A 19,045-nucleotide genomic window follows, 5' to 3' on the forward strand; every position below is an offset into this window, starting at 1 on the left:
AATAAAAATAAAAAAAGAAAGAAAGAATGATCATAAAAATAGTAAAAATATATCTAGGACTTTCTCCGGTTTTGTCGTGAGTATTGTGGGTTCAGTTCATTTTTGGCTAGTTCCTTGGTCCTACTTATATTTCTCAAGATCTATAGGCCCCTTCCTATGTAGTTGGTAGTAACCACAGGGTTTTAATCTATTGCCTGTAGCTTCCAAGGCGGTTCCCTCTGTTATAGCTTCTTCTGTTTGCTGGTTTCTTCAGTGTCTGGTTTCCGCCCTGACACAAAGGGGACGGTGGAGGACACTTTTTTTTTTTTTTTTTTTTAAGGCTCACTTGTTCAGTAGCGCTGTGGGGAGATAGGGAGGGATGCTGCAAACAAATAACACTGGTGTGTGCTCGCAGTGCCTCAGCCACACTGGGTCTGCCCCCCCCCCCCCCCCGCCCCGAACCCCCCCCCCACCAGTTCACGGCGCATGTAGCCTCCCTGCCCACGCTGCTCAGGCTCTAGGTTGCTCCGCCGGGAACCATCCAAGGCCAGCCCTGGGCTGCCTGCACTTCCCAGGTCCAAGCCGCTCAGGTTCAGGCACTCGGGTGGTCCTCAGAGGTGCAGACTCTCGGTTGGACCTGCGTTTTGTGCCCTTCCCAGATCCGAGCAGCTCAGGTGATGAGGTGTTTGGGGCGCGCGATTGCTGCGACTTATCGCCTCCCCGCCGCTCGTTATCTAGGATTGCAATCGGCACACCTTCTCAGGCAGATGTTGACCGTCCAGACCCCCAAGAAGTTTTATTTAGCAAAGAAGCCTGCTTACAGTTTTATAGATAATGTCTCTCGGGGGCTGCGATTGTCCCCTTCCGGCTCTGGCTGCCTGTCACAGGAGGGGGATGGTCTGCCGCCGGCTATCTCTGTTCAGTCCTTTGTTCCCTGCGCGGGCCTGGCGGTGTCTTAGGTTAGGGCTGGCTTTTCGCGTGGTAGATATCCCACAGTCTGGTTTGCTAGCCCAAATTATTTCACTCAGATAGCGCTCGGGGTATTCAGGCCAGATCCTTGCGATGCAGCCTGCGCCGCTCCTCCCTGCCCAGCCCCCTGATTGCTAATGGCGGATGCAGGCATCTGCACTGCTTCTCCGCTGGGGGAGTTACCGTAGGGCTCGCAATGTGCGGGTTTTAATTGTTTGTTTATATTTCCTCCCTGTTATGTTGCCCTCTGTGCTTCCAAGGCTCGGCACAGATTCGGCAGTGAGAAGGTTTCCTGGTGTTTGGAAACTTCTCTCTTTTTAAGACTCCCTTCCCGGGATGGAACTCCGTCCCTCCCTCTTTTGTCTCTTTTTTTGTCTTTTATATTTTTTTCCTACCTCCTTTCCAAGACTTGGGTTGCTTTTCTGGGTGCCTGATGTCCTCTGCCGGCATTCAGAAGTTGTTTTGTGGAATTTACTCGGCATTTAAATGTTCTTTTGATGAATTTGTGGGGGAGAAAGTGTTCTCCCCGTCCTACTCCTCCGCCATCTTAGCTCCTCCGACTTACCTCACTTTTACTCTTCCTAATTTATCATCCCTTCTTCCAGTGTGTGTTAGGCTTCCTGAGAGGGTTGGTTGTTTTCTTTCTTTCTTTTCTTTTCTTTTCTTTTTTGGCTCAGTGGAGTTCACAAGTCTTGCTGGAGTGCTTTAGGTGACAACATCCTCAAAATTTATGAAGGGCAAACGGACTTTTCTCCCCAGCATTCAGGAGTATAGCGACAGATAGGCCACCTATTCGTTGCTGAGGCCTGAGACAAGCCCAGTGACCTGAATTCCTCATACTTGCCCGGATGCAGGGTCAGGGAGGACTCCTCCCACCCATACAGCTCCTTCTTGGTCTCTTGCAGGCCACAGAGACCACAAAGGGTGGTAGTTGCTGATGCCAACATTCCCCAGGAAACCCACAGATTTCTACAGGGAAAATTCCTCCTAAGACTTGCCATCCCGATGCTCTGGTCCCTCTGATGCTTGTCTCCAGATACTCATCCAGTCCATAGTGGTGAAGAGTGTTGTACAGTTGTCTGCCCTCAGACGTCCACAGAGGCCAACCACCACCTGCTCTAGCAGTTAAACACTGAGGAGGTGGTAGAGAAATGAGGAGAGTCTTTAGAGCACCATCTTCCCAGAATCCCTTGCTCCAAGACGCCCCAATCCTTATCACTATTACAGACATATCTCACTTTTTTTTTAACTGAAATTCAAATGTAACTGGTGAGCCTTCATTTTTTATTTGCTAAAAGTCTGGCAACCTTACTTTAAGTGCATTTATTGAAAAACAAGAAAGACTAGAGAAATTAATTAGGCATTCAAATCAAGAACCTAGAGAAAAAAAGCATAACAAAATAGACCAAGTAAAGTAAAAAGAAGGAAGTTAAAGGCAAAAATTAATGAAATAGGAAAAAAAGACCAAATAAAAGCAGTAGGCCTACCTTCAAAAAAAATGAAAAATTGGTTTACTGACAAGAGCAATAAAATAGGCAAACCTCTGGCAAGTAAAATGAGGTAAAAAGAAGGAGGAGTAAATAACATTTGGAACAGAAATCAGATTTGAAAGAGGTTCATTTTAAATTACAACTTTATACTAACAAATTTTAAAGTCAAAATGAAAAGCATTTTCAAAATACAAATTACTAAAATGTGCTTAAGATGAACGATAAAAGCTGGACAAACAAAAATAACTGTAGGGAGTTATAGGGCTTTTCTTATTGTTTAGATAAGTCTTATGTTATAAATCTTCCATAGCATGGAAAAATTTCAATACTTTCCCGCTCATTTTGAAGCTTGCATAACCCTGACACAAAAATTGAATGAGTGACACAAGAAAAGTAAAGATTAGTTTTGCACATTTACAGAAAGTTGTTTTTTACATCCTGTTTGGGGGAATAAAAAAAGGCGTGTTGTAGAATAGTCATGCAAAGTATTATTTCGTTGTTATCTTAAAAAATAATGTATTTGTGCCTAAATTTGTGTCTTTGTATGTAAATGTGTAAGCTATACTGAGAAAAATGAGTCTGAAAGAATACACATAAAATGATTAAGTGTTTAAGACAGTACTGGAAGAGAAAGTTGAGAGGAAATGTTCACTCTTCATGCATTGTGGTTACGTTTTGAATATTTTTACAGCAAGCATGCATTGTACAACACAAAATTATTTTTAAAATATACTTTACTTTAAATATAGGGCTTCCCTCATAGTTCAGTTGGGAAAGAATCTGCCTGCAATGCAGGAGACTCTGGTTTGATTCCTGGGTTGGGAAGATCCCCTGGAGAAAGAATAAGCTACCCACTCCAGTATTCCTGGGCTTCTCTTATGGCTCAGCTGTTAAAGAATCTGCCTGAAATAGGGGAGACCTGGGTTTGATCTGGGTTTGATCTCTGGGTTGGTAAGATCCCCTGGAAAAGGGAAAAGCTACCCACTCCAGTATTCTAGCCTAGAAAATTCCATGGACCATCCATGGGGTTGCAAAGAGTCAGACACAACTGAACAACTTTCACTTTCACTTACTTTAAATACAGGAGTCCTTAAGGGACTTTACACATGGTTTCTTCATCTATCGCATTTCCAGTTGAATAAAATAAAATTTTCCCAAAGTATTTGATTATATATCCACTGAGTAGGAAACAAAGCAAATCTTGAGACATCTCCCATTTTCATTTTCAATGACTAAGAAGTTGTGACCCTGACTCAGCTTTTACTTCTTGGAAATAATTTTATTTTAGAAACTGACTTCACAGTGACCCTGCATCCACACATTACAAGGGGTTTTATTACACATTTGTCTATAAAGGGCTTGGGACACCTTCATTCTCAGTGCTGCTTCATTTTCTTTATAAAATAAAGACACTTGGGATTTGAACTCAGAGGAATATAAGAAACTTATTTTTTGACGAATTCAAATAGTACAAGAACTGGTCTTTTGTGGATTGTTTTAAAGGGATATTGTTATGGATTAAATACTATTCAAAGATGCATTTTTATAATTCCCTCTTTAGTATTATGAGAACAGGGCATTAATAGTGTTCTCCAAACTTTGAATGATATTTCTAGAATGAAGATATAATTAAGGAGAAGAGAAGGCATTTGGGAGATACAAAGCACTTTTGTCCAGTGGCTCTCAAAGAAAACTTCGTCCTACAACCAGGCACCCCAGAAGAAGCAGCTAAATATCGAGAAAAGATCTATTACTTTTCAAGTCCTGAAGCTAAAGAAAAGTTTTTGGAGCAGCCTGAGGAGTATGTGGCTCATGATGAACCATTAAAGGTGAAAACAATATTCCCATCCTGATGAATGCTCCTGCATCCTTGTTTAGAGACTTGTTACCAGTCTCCACCATTTTACTCAATAGTGAAGTCACCAGTATAATAAAACAGTATGGTGGCAATATCTAGGTTTTAAGAACAACTTTTTAGAATATAACATAATCTAATTATCTATTTTATTTCTTCAGTAATACCTTACATCAAACCAACACATATTTTTTTAGCTGAAGTATTTTATAGAAAGTCACAGTTGAATTTATTGCTTGTAATTTTATTGGACTTATTTTATTTCCTAATCATTTTGATGTACCATTTTAACATCTAATTTCTTGTTAGACTTTTTTCCTCACAATATTGTGATTTTGCCATTATGGATATGAAATAGTACTTAGGAAATCTGTGGGCATATCATTCTTTCTTTCTCTTAATTATTTTATTAGTATAGTTCCCTAGAATGGGATTACAAGATCAAAATTATAAATCACAGTATATTGTTGTGGGGCTTCCCTAGTGTCTCAGCAGTAAAGAATCTGCCTGCCAGTACAGGAGAGGTGGGTTTGATCCTTTGGTATGGAAGATACCCTGGAGAATGAAATGGCAACCCACTCCAGTATTCTTGAAAATTCCATGGACAGAGGAGCCTGACAGGCTACAGACCATGGGGTTGCAAAGAGGTGGGCATGACTCAGCCACTAAACAACATATTGTCAGGACTTTCAATAATACTGATGCCTTGTTCAACAGAACATGTAAAACACAATTTAAACTCTTCTGGATAATTTGGGCCATTTTCATGGCTATTGCATACACCTTTAAACTCTTCTCTGACCATTACCTTCACAAGGACAAAAGATGATGAGGCTGTGCTTGCTTCCCTCTGCTGCTCAAAATCCATTACTGCCAGCCCCTTTGAGGCTCATTCCATCCAAATATATCACCATCTCCCACTCCTGCTGTCACCTATAAATATCAGAGTCATTGCCCCACATTTACAAAAGATTTATCTGCTCCTTCATCCCAAATCTCATCATTGTTCCTGACCAGCTTGAGCATCAGTGGACAGTCCATACACCTGGATCTCTGTGGATTCTCTGGTTTGGGGGCTTCCCTATCTCCCATGGACAGAAGAGCCTAGCGGACTACAGTCCACACAGGTTGCAAAGAGTCAGACATGACTGAGCGACTAACACTTTCACTACTTTCAGTTTATCTCCAATACAGAGATTACAAATTTAATGAAGAGCACCTCTAACATTCCTGTATCAGAGGGCTTTTTGTTTGGTAGAAAGGTTTTGGTGGTGGTGGTGGTGGTGTTTTTATCGTACTAAGAAAATGTCTTTGCATTCTTCCATAATTAAAACTTTTTAAAAGAAACAAAATTAATTTTATTTTATTAAATGCCTTTTGGCACTTGATATCAAGATGCTCTGTATTTGTTGATGCTCCCTGAGGATCATGGTTGATGCCATGAATCATGTTAATTGGTATTCTAATGTCAAAACATCCTTGAGTTTGTGAAGTGCTAATTCAGTCTTAGGGAGAGCAGTTAATAAGCCTAAGGTTTTCTAAATTCTTAAAGCTTCTTCTTCTTCACTGTCCCTCTCCTCTACCCCCATCCTTGACTTATCCCCTATTTCAGGCTCCGCCATTAAGAATATGCCTTCTCGGTCCCCATGGCTCTGGCAAAACTGTCTGTGGAAGACAGCTGGCAGAAAAATTGGGCATTTTTCATATTCAGTTTGAAGAATTTCTTCAAGAAAAACTAATGCTCAAAACTGAAAAGAAAGTGGGACCTGAATTTGAGGACGATTCTGAGGATGAACAATTAGTAAAACAAGAACTTGAAGAGCTTGCAATTCAGGCCAATGTTACAACTGAGGAAGAAAATATAAAGAAGCTGGTAGGAATATTAATACTTTCTTTGCAGATAATTGTGCTTACTGGTGTTACTTTGAGGGAGTAGAATATAAGTAGTATAAAACTCTCTATATAAAATTTCAAAGAAATAAAAAAAAAAATAGCCCATAAAAATAACTTAAGAGTCATCTTCTCAATATGTTAAATACAGACCTTGCTACTCATCTAGAATATAGAGTACTGAGTTTTACATGAAAAACTGAGTTTTACATGAGTTCCAATGAAAAACAGAAAAGCTTTCCCTGACAAGAGTGTTGTATAGCATTTATTTGGGGCTGTTATTTGATGGACTACCCAGATGGTTCAGTGATAAAGAATCTGCCAATTCATGAGATGCAGGTTCAATCCCTGCATCAGGAAGATTCTCCTGGAGAAGAAAATGATAACCAACCCCAATATTCTTGCCTGGGAAATCCCATGACAGAGGAGCCTGGTGGACTATAGTCCATGGAGTTGCAGAGTCCAACACGACTTAGTGACTAAACAACAATGTTATTTGAGATGTCTGATCTAGATGATAAGATTTCTGTTATTGTGTTCTGTGTTTTATATTTATTAATAATACTATAAAAAATCTTCCCCTGCACCAGTAGAGATCTCAAAATATTAATTTCTAATGATTCCTCATAAGAAAGTTTGTATGTATCTTTTTGTTCTTCAGTCACTCAGTCATGTCTGACTCTTTGCAACCTCATGGACTGCAGCATGCCAGGCTTCCTTGTCATTCACCATCTCTCAGAGTTTGCTCAAACTCATGTCCATTGAGTCGATGATGCCACCCAACCATTTCATCATCTGTCACCCCTTCTCCTCCTGCCCTCAATGTATCTCTTAGGTGGTTTCTATATGGGCATATAGAGAAAGTTCATTATTTTAACTCTCCTTTTAACCATTTCTGATATATCTGAACCCTTTTTTTCCAAATTATCTTCTATAAATGGACACAGGTACAGATTATATTAGATGACTGCCTGCCTGGCCCATCCTTTAATCAGGATCTAGATTGAGTAGTTATAAGATAGGTGACAAAAATCAGTTAACCTTTATAGGTGTGTGATATAGATTGATCTTGGTTTTAGTAAAAATGATGAGACAATTAAAATTAGTCCTGCTACTTGCTAGTAGCTCCTCTTAGCAATGCTATGCTATGCTATGCTAAGTCACTTCAGTTGTGTCCGACTCTGTGCGACCCCTTAGACAGCAGCCCACCAGGCTCCCCCGTCCCTGGGATTCTCCAGGCAAGAACACTGGAGTGGGTTGCCATTTCCTTCTCCAATGCATGAAAGTGAAAAGAGAAAGTGAAGTCACTCAGTCGTGTCCGACTCTTAGCGACCCCATGGACTGCAGCCTACCAGGCTCCTCCGTCCATGGGATTTTCCAGGCAAGAGTACTGGAGTGGGGTGCCATTGCCTTCTCCGCCTCTTAGCAATAGTAAGTATAATTTCATATCCATCCTAAAGGAAATCAGTCCTGAATATTCACTGAAAGGACTTATGCTGAAGCTGAAACTCCAATACTTTGGCCACTTGATACAAAGAATTGACTCATTGGAAAAGACCCAGATGATGGGAAAGATTGAAGGTGGAGAGAGAAGGGGACAACAGAGGATGAGATGGTTGGATGGCATCACCGACTCAATGGACATGAGTTTGAGAAAACTCCAGGAGTTGGTGATAGGCAGGGAGGCCTAACGTGCTGCAGTCCATGGAGTCGCAAAGAGTCGGACATGACTGAGTGAATGAATTGAACTGAACTGATATTGGTTTGAAGAAAAGTACTCAGATTTTTAAATGCTTACAAACAACAGTGAAAAGTGACCTGAGAAAAACAGGTCTTATATTAACTATGTAACATATTACTATTTATTAATATAGAATTTTAAGTTTTGTTTGTTTTATAATTTTTGTTTGTAGCCTCAGGAAGTGCAACTTACAGAAGAAGAAGAAGCAATCAGATTAAACCTAACAGAAAATGAGCCATTGCCTCTTGAAATCCTTGAAGCAATTCTTTCTGAGTGGTGGTTTAAGGAACCAATATGGTATCTTAATTTATATAGACTTTTATACACTTATTGACTTTCATTTGCTTTATTCTTAAATGTTAAAAATGTAATCCAACATAAAGTTAAGAATTTTCTCCTTTACTCCAATGTAAACTAGTGATTCCATACATTAAAAACATCTAGGAGATTATTTTTAAAATATTGATGCCAGAGGCTCCAAACAATTGAATTAAAATTTGAGGTGCAAGGGGGACCTAGACATTGGAGCCTTCCAGGGGATTATAATGTGTAGTCGTGGCTGTGTGTGTGTGCTTAGTCGCTCGGTCATGTCTGACTCTTTGCAACCCTATGGACTGTAGCCCATCAGGCTCCTCTGTCCATGGGATTCTCCAGGCAAGAATACTAGAGTGGGTAGTCATTTCCTTCTTCAGGGGATCTTCCCAAGACCCCTGGCCAGGGATTGATCCCAAGACTAGGGATCGAACCCAGGTCTCCTGCATTGCAGGTAGATTCTTTGCCATCTGAGCCACCAGGGAAGCTCAGTCATGATTAAGAAATACATGTAGTTAAGCATACATCTTGATAAAAAGATTACTGCTAATCATGAAGAACAAATATCCCATGTTAATGATTTTAGTGCTTTTCTACATATGGGAAAATGCAAGAATCTGCGGTCATTGAAATCCTTCCTGAGATGTGCAGTCTACTATCTAGGGGCCCATTTATCCAATAGACAGAATGCCACACCCTATTTTTTCATTCTGAATTCTTTTCAGGGTGCATTGTCAGTAAGTGACTGCAGTGGGTTGTGATTTAACCCCCATATTACTGGTTGGTGAGCAACACTCTATGTTGCGGTTGTTGTTCACATCACTTAATAGCTGTCCATAGTCTTATACCTTTACCAAAAGCCAGGAACAACTTGACCCCAGACAGAACAAATTTAAGAGTTACAGGTCACCAGAATGTAAAACTTTGTATATCCACCAGAAGAAAGTGAAATGATATTTACAGTACTGCTAATAGCAAACACGTATATGGAACTTACTGTGTGTAAAATACTGTTCTTCTATATTGTATTCATATTAATTTCCTTGATCCTTATAACTACCCTATGGGACAGGAACTTTTATTTTCTCATTTTGGAGATAAGGAAACCATATCAATTAGAATTAAAAAAAAAAACTAGCAGGTCCCAGTGCTTCTCTGGTCATTCTTTTACTTAGTCCCTGACCTAACTGAGTAAGTGAGATTATTAGTCACTTTAATTTTAATTTCTTATTCCCTAAATTAGATCAATAGTTGAGGTAAACTTAGGCATGTTGCTTGCGACAACATAGTCATGGATGTTCTTCATTAACTGAGCTCCTAATCTTACATCACACATGAAAAAAAAACCAAACATATGGATTGAAGAAAAGTAAAAAGTGAAATTCTAAAAGCCTAAATAAAATAGCTGAACATTAGCACTACCATTGAAACTTAATATAATGAAAAGTTTGTAATAGCATGAGAAATTTTAGTATATAATGTTAAACTAAAAAAAGAGAATACACAGTTATTTATGATAGAAAGTTCAACAAATGAAGAACAAACTAGAAAGAAACAAAACAAAATGTCGATAACTTCTTGGATATGAGATTACGGATAATTTTGTCCTTTCTTTGTGCTTTTATTTCTTTCTTATTTTCTATAGTGAAATATATTGATTTTATAATTAGGAAAAAATCAGCACATTTTTAAACGGCCTCAATCCTAGAGAGAGCTTATTAGTTACTGCTGCTGCTGCTAAGTCGCTTCAGTCGTGTCCGACTCTGTGTGACCCCATAGACGGCAGCCCACCAGGCTCCCCCGTCCCTGGGATTCTCCAGGCAAGAACACTGGAGTGGGTTGCCATTTCCTTCTCTAATGCATGAAAGTGAAAAGTGAAAGTGAAGTCGCTCAGTCGCGTCCGACTCTGTGTGACCCCATAGTCGGCAGCCTACCAGGCTCCTCCGCCCATGGGATTTTCCAGGCAAGAGTACTGGAGTGGGTTGCCATTGCCTTCTCCTATTAGTTACTGAGGTATAGCTAATTGCATTACATTACTGAGATATAATGGTAGAAATGAAAATGTTGATTCAGAAGAGGGTTTGCCAAGACTTAACTACTGTATGTGAGAAGCAGGAGGGAGTTGAAGGGTCTCTGAAGTTTGGCCCCTGGACCCTAGTGAGTCAGAGGAAGAGCCATGTAGAAGGGTAACAGTGAGCATGATTTTTGATAGTATGATGCATATATAACTCCTGAAGGGCACTCAGATAGAGAAACTAGGCAGTTTTGTTGAAAATTCTAAATAAAAATTCAAAAAAGAGCTTGGATGTAGAGGTAAAGATTTAGATGTCATTGACAAAGAAGTGACTAGAACAGAAGAGATTTTGCTGAAGGCATCTCTGAAGAAAAGGAAACATATCTTAAGGCAATATATATAAATTTGCCCGTTTAATTAGAAAGGATACAACATTTCTAAATGCCTGTTAAGAGCTAAAACTATCAAATGTTCTTGAAAACCCTATTCATATGAAGAAGAAAATGTATATTTAAATATAAATAGTTAAACCAAATTTTAGAGAAACAGAATACGTTCATTCAAAAACGGACCTAACTAAACCAAGCCAAGTTCTCCAAGCCTGGGTATGTGCTCAGTCACTCATTTGTGTCCGACTCTTTGTGACCCCATGGACTGTAGCCCGCCAAGCTCCTCTGTTCGTGGGATTATCCAGGCAAGAATACTGGAGTGGACTGCTATTTCCTCCTCTAGGAGATATTCCTGACCCATGGATTGAACCCATGTTTCCTGCATCTCCGGCATTAGCAAGCAGATTCTTTCCCACTGTGACCTGGGAAGCCCTCTCCAAACCTGATTGTATTATAAATATTCCCTAATGAAAATGTGTTAACATTCCATGTGATTTTCATGATTCTTAAAGTTTTATCATACTTGGGCAAGTTTGATGATCCTATTTGAATATAATCATCCTACACATACGAGCCACGAAAACATTAATAATTGTCACTGGTTACAAAAAGAACGAGGGAAGAGTAACATCATTAGGAGAAAAATGACTAAAAGGATTCTCAATGAAGAGGGGTGGGGGTAGGGAGGCAGCCAAACAAACTCTTTACATAAAGGGTGACACCATCATTAGGCTGGGCACTCACCCCAAGCAGAGAACTTACTTTCTCCTTTCCTGTGATCTTCTCACAACTTTTAGTAAGCTTGTATTTAACAGTAATTGCCTATAAACTGATTGACTACAATTTTATACTATAAATATCAAATATTATAACTTTAATCTAATTTGATACATTTGGGAGAAGAAGCAGCATGCTTATACAAGTAGAACTGTTAAAAGAAATAAAAGATACTACAATAAACTATTTAAACTTTTTAAAAATTTCATTGGACATCTAATATAAAGTTGAGATTTAGCAGTACTTTTTTTTTTCATTTTTAAATCAATATTTATAATAGAATAGTTTAAGCAAATAAAGTAAGTTATGAAATTTCCACATAGTTCTACAGGTTTTGTATTAGACGGTTTCCCACGGTATCCAGATGAGGTCCAGTTCCTGGGGGAACATGGGCTTTTCCCAGATGCTGCTGTGTTTATACAAGTTGATGATCAAGATATTTCTGATCGCCTCCTTCCTGTCCAAATTGGAAAGTGGAAAGTGAAACAAAAGAAGAAATTAGAAAGGAAAAAACTCATCAAAGAAATGAAGGCAAAAATCAAGGTATGTATCTATTTGAAAAAGCATGAGGGTAAATGTGTTCAGCAACTATCCAATTTCTAAAGTGACCTTTACAAAAACGTAGTTTTCTGATTTTAATACCACGTTCAGTATGCAAACTATTTTCATCAAATTTTAACAATTTATCATGAAAGAGTTAAGAATTATCTGAGGCCTTTGTGATTATCTACATGTTAATGCTTCTCTCTTTAAGGCAAATAAAATTAAAGATAGTGGCTGCACCGAAGTATCCTTGTACTAGACATGGGAGCACAGTAGATGAGGCAGCAAGTAGAGCAAACCCTGAAACACAAAGTTTTCATTGACTTTCACTAGCTCCGACACCAAGCATCAAGGTCATTTTAGCCCATAGTAAAATAAATCCAGGTATTAGCTTAAAATATCTTTTCCTAAACTGTATTCTGAGAAGTTTCCATAAAATGTTCAAAAGTGTTATAGTGAACCTATGCAATTGCACTCCTAGGAATCTAACGAAAATGAAAGCAGACCATGTAAAAATGTGTTTGTGAAAGTTCACACAGCATTGTTCATGATAGCCAATAAGTGAAAACAACTCAATGTCCATCAACTGATGAATGGATAAACAAAATGTGACAAATATCCAGATAGGTTCCCTTGTTACAGCTAAAGGTGGCAACACATGAGTCTTCTGAACTCAGTCTGCTCTGAAAGAAATGCAGAAACTAGCTGGAGAAACTAGTCTAGGAGAAGCTAGATTCCTGCACATTGGGTAATTGAGAAAATACCCACATCACCTATTAATACATCAAAACAGCTGCTACCTGAAGGTCTTAGCTTCCTATCAATCTGTAATGACTGTGATCCTCCATTTGGACACTGATAGGTCATGGCACACCCTTAACTACGGGAGCCACTGAAAACCAAGAAAATGGCTTACACAAGCACAAAGGCTTGAGAGATGGCCAGGCCCTCAGGCCAACCTGAGCTGTATTCATCTTCTACACAAGGCCCCCAGTCAAGACTGGGAGAAGTGGCTGCTTTATCTAATGTGCAGAAACCAACACATAGAGTCAAAGAAAATGAAGGAACAGAGGAATATATTTTGAACAGAGGAACAAGATAAAACTCCAGAAACAAACCTTACTGAAACAAAGATAAGTGCTTTATCTGATATATAGTTAGAAATAATGGTCATAAGTATGTTCACCAACGTCAGGAGAACAATGCATAAACAAAGTGAAAACTTCAACAAACAGAAAATAAAAGTACCAAACAGAAGTCATAGAGCTTAAGAATATAGTAACCAAACTAAAAAATTCAGCAGAGGGGTTCAATAGCAGACTCTAGACGCATAAATCAGTGAAACAGAGTAGAAAGCACAGAAATAATCCCACGCATATATTGTCAGTTAATTCATGACAAACTAGCCAAGAATGCACATGGAGAACAGACGGTCTCTTCAATAAATGGCATTGGGAAAACTGTACAGCCACATGCAGAAGAATAAAACTGGACACCTATCTTATAACATACACAAAAATCTACTCAAAGTAGATCAAAGACTTGAAACACAAGCCCTGAAACCCTAAAACTCCTATAACAAAAAGGGGTAAGCTCCTTCACATCAATATTGGCAATAATTTCTTTTATTTGACACCAAAAGCAAAAATAAGTAAGTGGGACTACATCAAACTAAAAAAATCTTCTTCCAAGCAAAAGAAACCATCAACAAAATAAAAGACAGTCTAGGGAATAGGAGAAAATATTTGCAAATCATATACCTGATAAGGGGTTAAAGTCCAAAATACATAAAGAACTCACACCACTCAGTATCAAAAAAGCAAACAATTACATGGAACTCTGCTCAATGTTATGTGGAAGCCTGGATAGGAGGGGAGCTTGGGGGAGGATGGGTATATGTATAGGTACAGCTCCATCCCTTTGCTGAACCTGTCACAGCATTGTTAATCGGCTATACACTAGTACAAAATAAAAAGTTTAAACAGAAAAAAACTATGTGAAGGACTTATATAATATTCAATGCATAGTAAGTACTCAATATATGTTCATTTATTCATTCATTGAACACATACTGTGGAACACTTATTATGTGTCAGGCTGGAGATAAATAACAGTAGACAAAGCAGACAAAAATTCTGTTTGTGGCAATACCATTTCAATGAGAGACAAATAAGTAATAAATAAATTGAAGTATTATATTCAGTTGTAATAAGGGAAATAGAGAAGAGTAAATTGTGGGAAGGGAATAGGGAAGAGGGAGTTGAGAGAGGAAAAAAAAAAACAAGCAATCTAATTTTTTAAGTGGGCAGATGAACTGAATAAACATTTTTCCAAAGAAGGCATGACCAACAGAGACATGAAAAGGTGCTCATCATCAGTAATCATAAGATAAATGCAGATCAAAATCACAATGAGATATGACCTCTCACACCTGTTAGGATGTCTAAATAAAAAAAGAGAACAGAGATAAATGCTGATGAGGATGTGGAGAAAAAGGAACCCTTGTACACTATTGATAGGAATGTCAACTAGTACAGCCACTATGGAAATCAGTATGGAGGTTCCTCAAGTAATTAAAAAATAGAATTACCATTTGATTCAGGAATCCCACTTCTGGGTATATGTATCCAAAGGAAACAAAGTCATTATCTCAAAGAGATACCTCTTCTCCCATGTTCATAGCAGCATTATTCATGATAGTCAAGGTATAGAAACAACCTGTGTCTATCAACAGATGAATGGACAAAGAAGATGTGGGGTAGGTATATATACAATGGGACATTGTTCAGCCATGGGAAGGAAGGAGATCCTGCCATTTGCAACAACACAGGTGAATCTTGAGGGCATTATCCCAAGTTAAACAAGCTAGACAGAGAAAGACAAATACTGCAAGCTATCACTTGTATGTAAAATCTGGAAAAAAAAATCAAACTCATAGAAACAGAAAGTATACAAGTGGTTGCCATGGGCTGTGGGGTGTGGGAAATGGGGAGAGGTTGGTAAGATGATATAAAAAAGTTCAGTTATAATATGATTAAGGCCTGAGGATCTAATGTATAACATGATGACTATAGTTGATAATATTGTACTGTATAATTGAAATTTGGCAAGAGAGTAGAACTTAAATATTGTCATACACACAGGATACGTTTGTGAGATGATGGATGTGTTACTTAACCAAATGGGGGAAGAGTCCTTTCACAATGTATACGTACATCAAATCTTAATGACATACACATTAAATATCTCTCATTTTTACAAAGCTGGAAAAATAATAAATAAATATATAGTATATCCATATAATGGAGTAGTACTCAGTATTTGAAAGGAATGAACTATTGATACTCCCTACAAAAGATCATTATGCTAAGTGAAAGAAACCAGGCAAAGAAAATAGTATTATATGTACTCTATGATTCATTCCATTTATATGACATGTCTTGATCAGATCAGATCAGATCAGATCAGTCGCTCAGTCGTGTCCGACTCTTTGTGACCCCATGAATCGCAGCACGCCAGGCCTCCCTGTCCATCACCAACACCCGGAGTTCACTGAGACTCATGTCCATTGAGTCAGTGATGCCATCCAACCATCTCATCCTCTGTCGTCCCCTTCTCCTCTTGCCCCCAATCCCTCCCAGCATCAGAGTCTTTTCCAATGAGTCAACTCTTCGCATGAGGTGGCCAAAGTACTGGAATTTCAGCTTTAGCATCATTCCTTCCAAAGAAATCCCAGGGCTGATCTCCTTCAGAATGGACTGGTTGGATCTCCTTGCAGTCCAAGGGACTCTCAAGAGTCTTCTCCAACACCACAGTTCAAAAGCACCAATTCTTCGGTGCTCAGCTTTCTTCACAGTCCAACTCTCACATCCATACATGACCACTGGAAGAACCATAGCCTTGACTAGACGGACCTTTGTTGGCAAAGTAATGTCTCTGCTTTTGAATATGCTATCTAGGTTGGTCATAACTTTCCTTCCAAGGAGTAAGTGTCTTTTAATTTCATGGCTGCAGTCACCATCTGTAGTGATTTTGGAGCCCAGAAAAATAAAGTCTGACACTGTTTCCACTGTTTCCCCATCTAGTTCCCATGAACTGATGGGACCGGATGTCATGATCTTCGTTTTCTGAATGTTGAGCTTTAAGCCAACTTTTTCACTCTCCTCTTTCACTTTCATTAAGAAGCTTTTTAGTTCTTCTTCACTTTCTGCCATAAGGGTGGTGTCATCTGCATATCTGAGGTTATTGATATTTCTCTCGGCAATGTTGATTCCAGCTTGTGTTTCTTCCAATCCAGCGTTTCTCATGATGTACTCTGCATAGAGGTTAAATAAGCAGGGTGACAATATACAGCCTTGATGAACTCCTTTTCCTATTTGGAACCAGTCTGTTGTTCCATGTCCAGTTCTAACTGTTGCTTCCTGACCTGCATACAGATTTCTCAAGAGGCAGGTCAGGTGGTCCGGTATTCCCATCTCTTTTAGAATGTTCCACAGTTTATTGTGATCCACACAGTCAAAGGCTTTGGCATATTCAATAAATCAGAAATAGATGCTTTTCTGGAACTCTCTTGCTTTTTCCATGATCCAGCAGATGTTGGCAATTTGATCTCTGGTTCATCTGCCTTTTCTAAAACCAGCTTGAACATCAGGAAATTCACAGTTCACATATTGCTGAAGCCTGGCTTGGAGAATTTTGAGCATTACTTTACTAGCATGTGAGATGAGTGCAATTGTGCGGTAGTTTGAGCATTCTTTGACATTGCCTTTCTTTGGGATTGGAATGAAAACTGACCTTTTCCAGTCCTGGGGCCACTGCTGAGTTTTCCAAATTTGCTGGCATATTGAGTGCAGCACTTTCACAGCATCATCTTTCAGGATTTGAAATAGCTCAACTGGAGTTCCATCACCTCCACTAGCTTTGTTTATAGTGATGCTTTCTAAGGCCCACTTGACTTCACATTCCAGAATGTCTGGCTCTAGATGAGTGATCACACCATCGTGATTATCTGGGTCGTGAAGATCTTTTTTGTACAGTTCTGTGTATTCTTGACATCTCTTCTTAATATCTTCTGCTTCTGTTAGGTCCATACCATTTCTGTCCTTTATCGAGCCCATCTTTGCATGAAATATTCCTTTGGTATCTCTGATTTTCTTGAAGAGATCCCTAGTCTTTCCCATTCTGTTGTTTCCCTCTATTTCTTTGCACTGATCACTGAAGAAGGCTTTCTTATCTCTTCTTGCTATTCTTTGGAACTCTGCATTCAGATGTTTACATCTTTCCTTTTCTCCTTTGCTTTTCGCTTCTCTTCTGGATTGAGTAGAATGAATGGAGCTTTCAAGTCTGGAACTAGGAAGACCAAGATAAGGCATGAGAGCAGTGGTAAATTATGTGATAGTCTTTTATGCTGAAGAGAAATTGTTGCGTTCCATGTGGCCATGGGCAAAAGAAACACCATTGGTAGGAGAAAGGTACAGGAAGATGTATTTCAGTACTAGTAAGACTTTACAAAAAGAACAAAGACCGAAGGCAGTGAGCTACTTATCAAAGGCAGATAAGCATAGGCTAAGTAGACATTTGGTAGGGAGAATATGGAAGAAAGCTCTCTAGTGTCAGAGAGCTAATCAGTTAATTCCAATTCTGAGATACAATGACTTAAATTATTGGATTCATTATCACAACTCAGTACTCATTAATGTATCATGTGTTAAAACCATGAAGATCTTCTTTCACTGCTCAGACACAGTTGTCGAATTCTTTTCATCTTGGACTTAGTTGGAGGAAATCCCTCTAAAGGCATTTCCATCCATCCCTTTGCACCACCACACTAAGACTGCATGCCCTGGAACTAAGATTGCATGCCCTGGAACATGGACCTGGTGATCCAGTGGCTAAGACTCCATGCTCCCAATGCAGGGGGCCCAGGTTGGATCTCTGATCAGGGAACTGGAACCCACATGCTACAACTAAGAGTTCACATGTCACAATAAAGATGGAAGATCCTGTGTATAGCAACTAAGATCCTGTGAAGCCAAAAAAAGTATTGCCTGTCCCAGGTCATCTGTGGCCAGCACAATCAAAGCAAGCCCAGCTCTCAGTCTTCCAAGAACTATGAAAGTAAGGAGGGAGATATGGAGAGACACCAAGCTTCACACTCTGCTGTGTGACATCCTTCGCTTTTCTGCTGCTGATCTCTAAAGAAAATGGGCCCAACTGTCTGCTAGGCAAGAGGCTCTGTAAGCATGAGAATGGAAAAGAAAGCAGAGGGCATACCAAAGTTTGCCCAAATTCATGTGCATTGAGTTAATGATGCTATCTAACCATCTCATCCTCTGCCACCCCCTTGTCCTTTTGCCTTAAATCCTTTTACAGATGGCTAGTAGCTGCCATATTGGACAGAGCAGCTGTAAAGCAATCAAGCCCCATCCTAGCCATCACATGCCCTAAAATTTGTAGAGCATGTGTAACAGGAAAGAACAGATTTCTAGAGCTAGTTCATAACCTTGTGCATTTGCTCCTTTCTTTTCACACCCACAACTCAGGCAAAAGGGACTATTTTTATAGCTTTACAGTTAAAGTACCTATGGTAAAACTTTGGTTTAAAAAAAGGAAATTAGAGTTTTTATAATCCTCACCTTCTGAAAAGCTACAGAATCTCTCTGGGATTCATATATGAAATTAATTTGATTTCATTTGATTTTATAATTTTTTCTTGAATGTCAAGCAAACATACATTATCTGGGATGTATACTCAGTAACTGCCAGATAAAAGGAGCAGGGTGCTACTGGCCTAGACCAGAGCCCCCAGGGCATGTCTTTAAGGCACCTCTCTGATCTCTGAGTATTTAAAGGGACTGCAATTTCAAGAGTTGTGAACCAATGAGCCCCAAAACCCAAGGGTAGCTGATTAGCTTTCATGCAAACCTTAAGGTCACATCAGAGGACCCATTCATTGCGTTACATTTAGAGGCTGAGAAAAAACTAGAGGACTACCCATATACCATATGTGTGAAAGTATCCAAAGTACAAATGCTTTCCTCATGTATATATGTACTTCTAGGGTTCTTTAGACAATTACATCTTAAT

General features: G+C 39.2%; 1 protein-coding gene across 1 annotated transcript in view; it reads left to right on the top strand.

Annotated features, from left to right (window-relative positions):
* Positions 1-19,045, top strand: part of AK9 (adenylate kinase 9) — a 129,635-nt gene that overhangs the window by 78,049 nt on the left and 32,541 nt on the right. Inside the window, exons 23-26 of the mRNA XM_055534737.1 lie at positions 4,055-4,267; positions 5,906-6,166; positions 8,097-8,221; positions 11,740-11,959. Coding sequence (XP_055390712.1) covers positions 4,055-4,267; positions 5,906-6,166; positions 8,097-8,221; positions 11,740-11,959 — 819 coding nt within the window. The remainder of the gene's footprint in view (positions 1-4,054; positions 4,268-5,905; positions 6,167-8,096; positions 8,222-11,739; positions 11,960-19,045) is intronic.

This window comes from Bubalus kerabau, chromosome 9 (assembly GCF_029407905.1).
Source record: "Bubalus kerabau isolate K-KA32 ecotype Philippines breed swamp buffalo chromosome 9, PCC_UOA_SB_1v2, whole genome shotgun sequence".
Classification (NCBI taxonomy): Eukaryota; Metazoa; Chordata; class Mammalia; order Artiodactyla; family Bovidae; genus Bubalus; species Bubalus kerabau.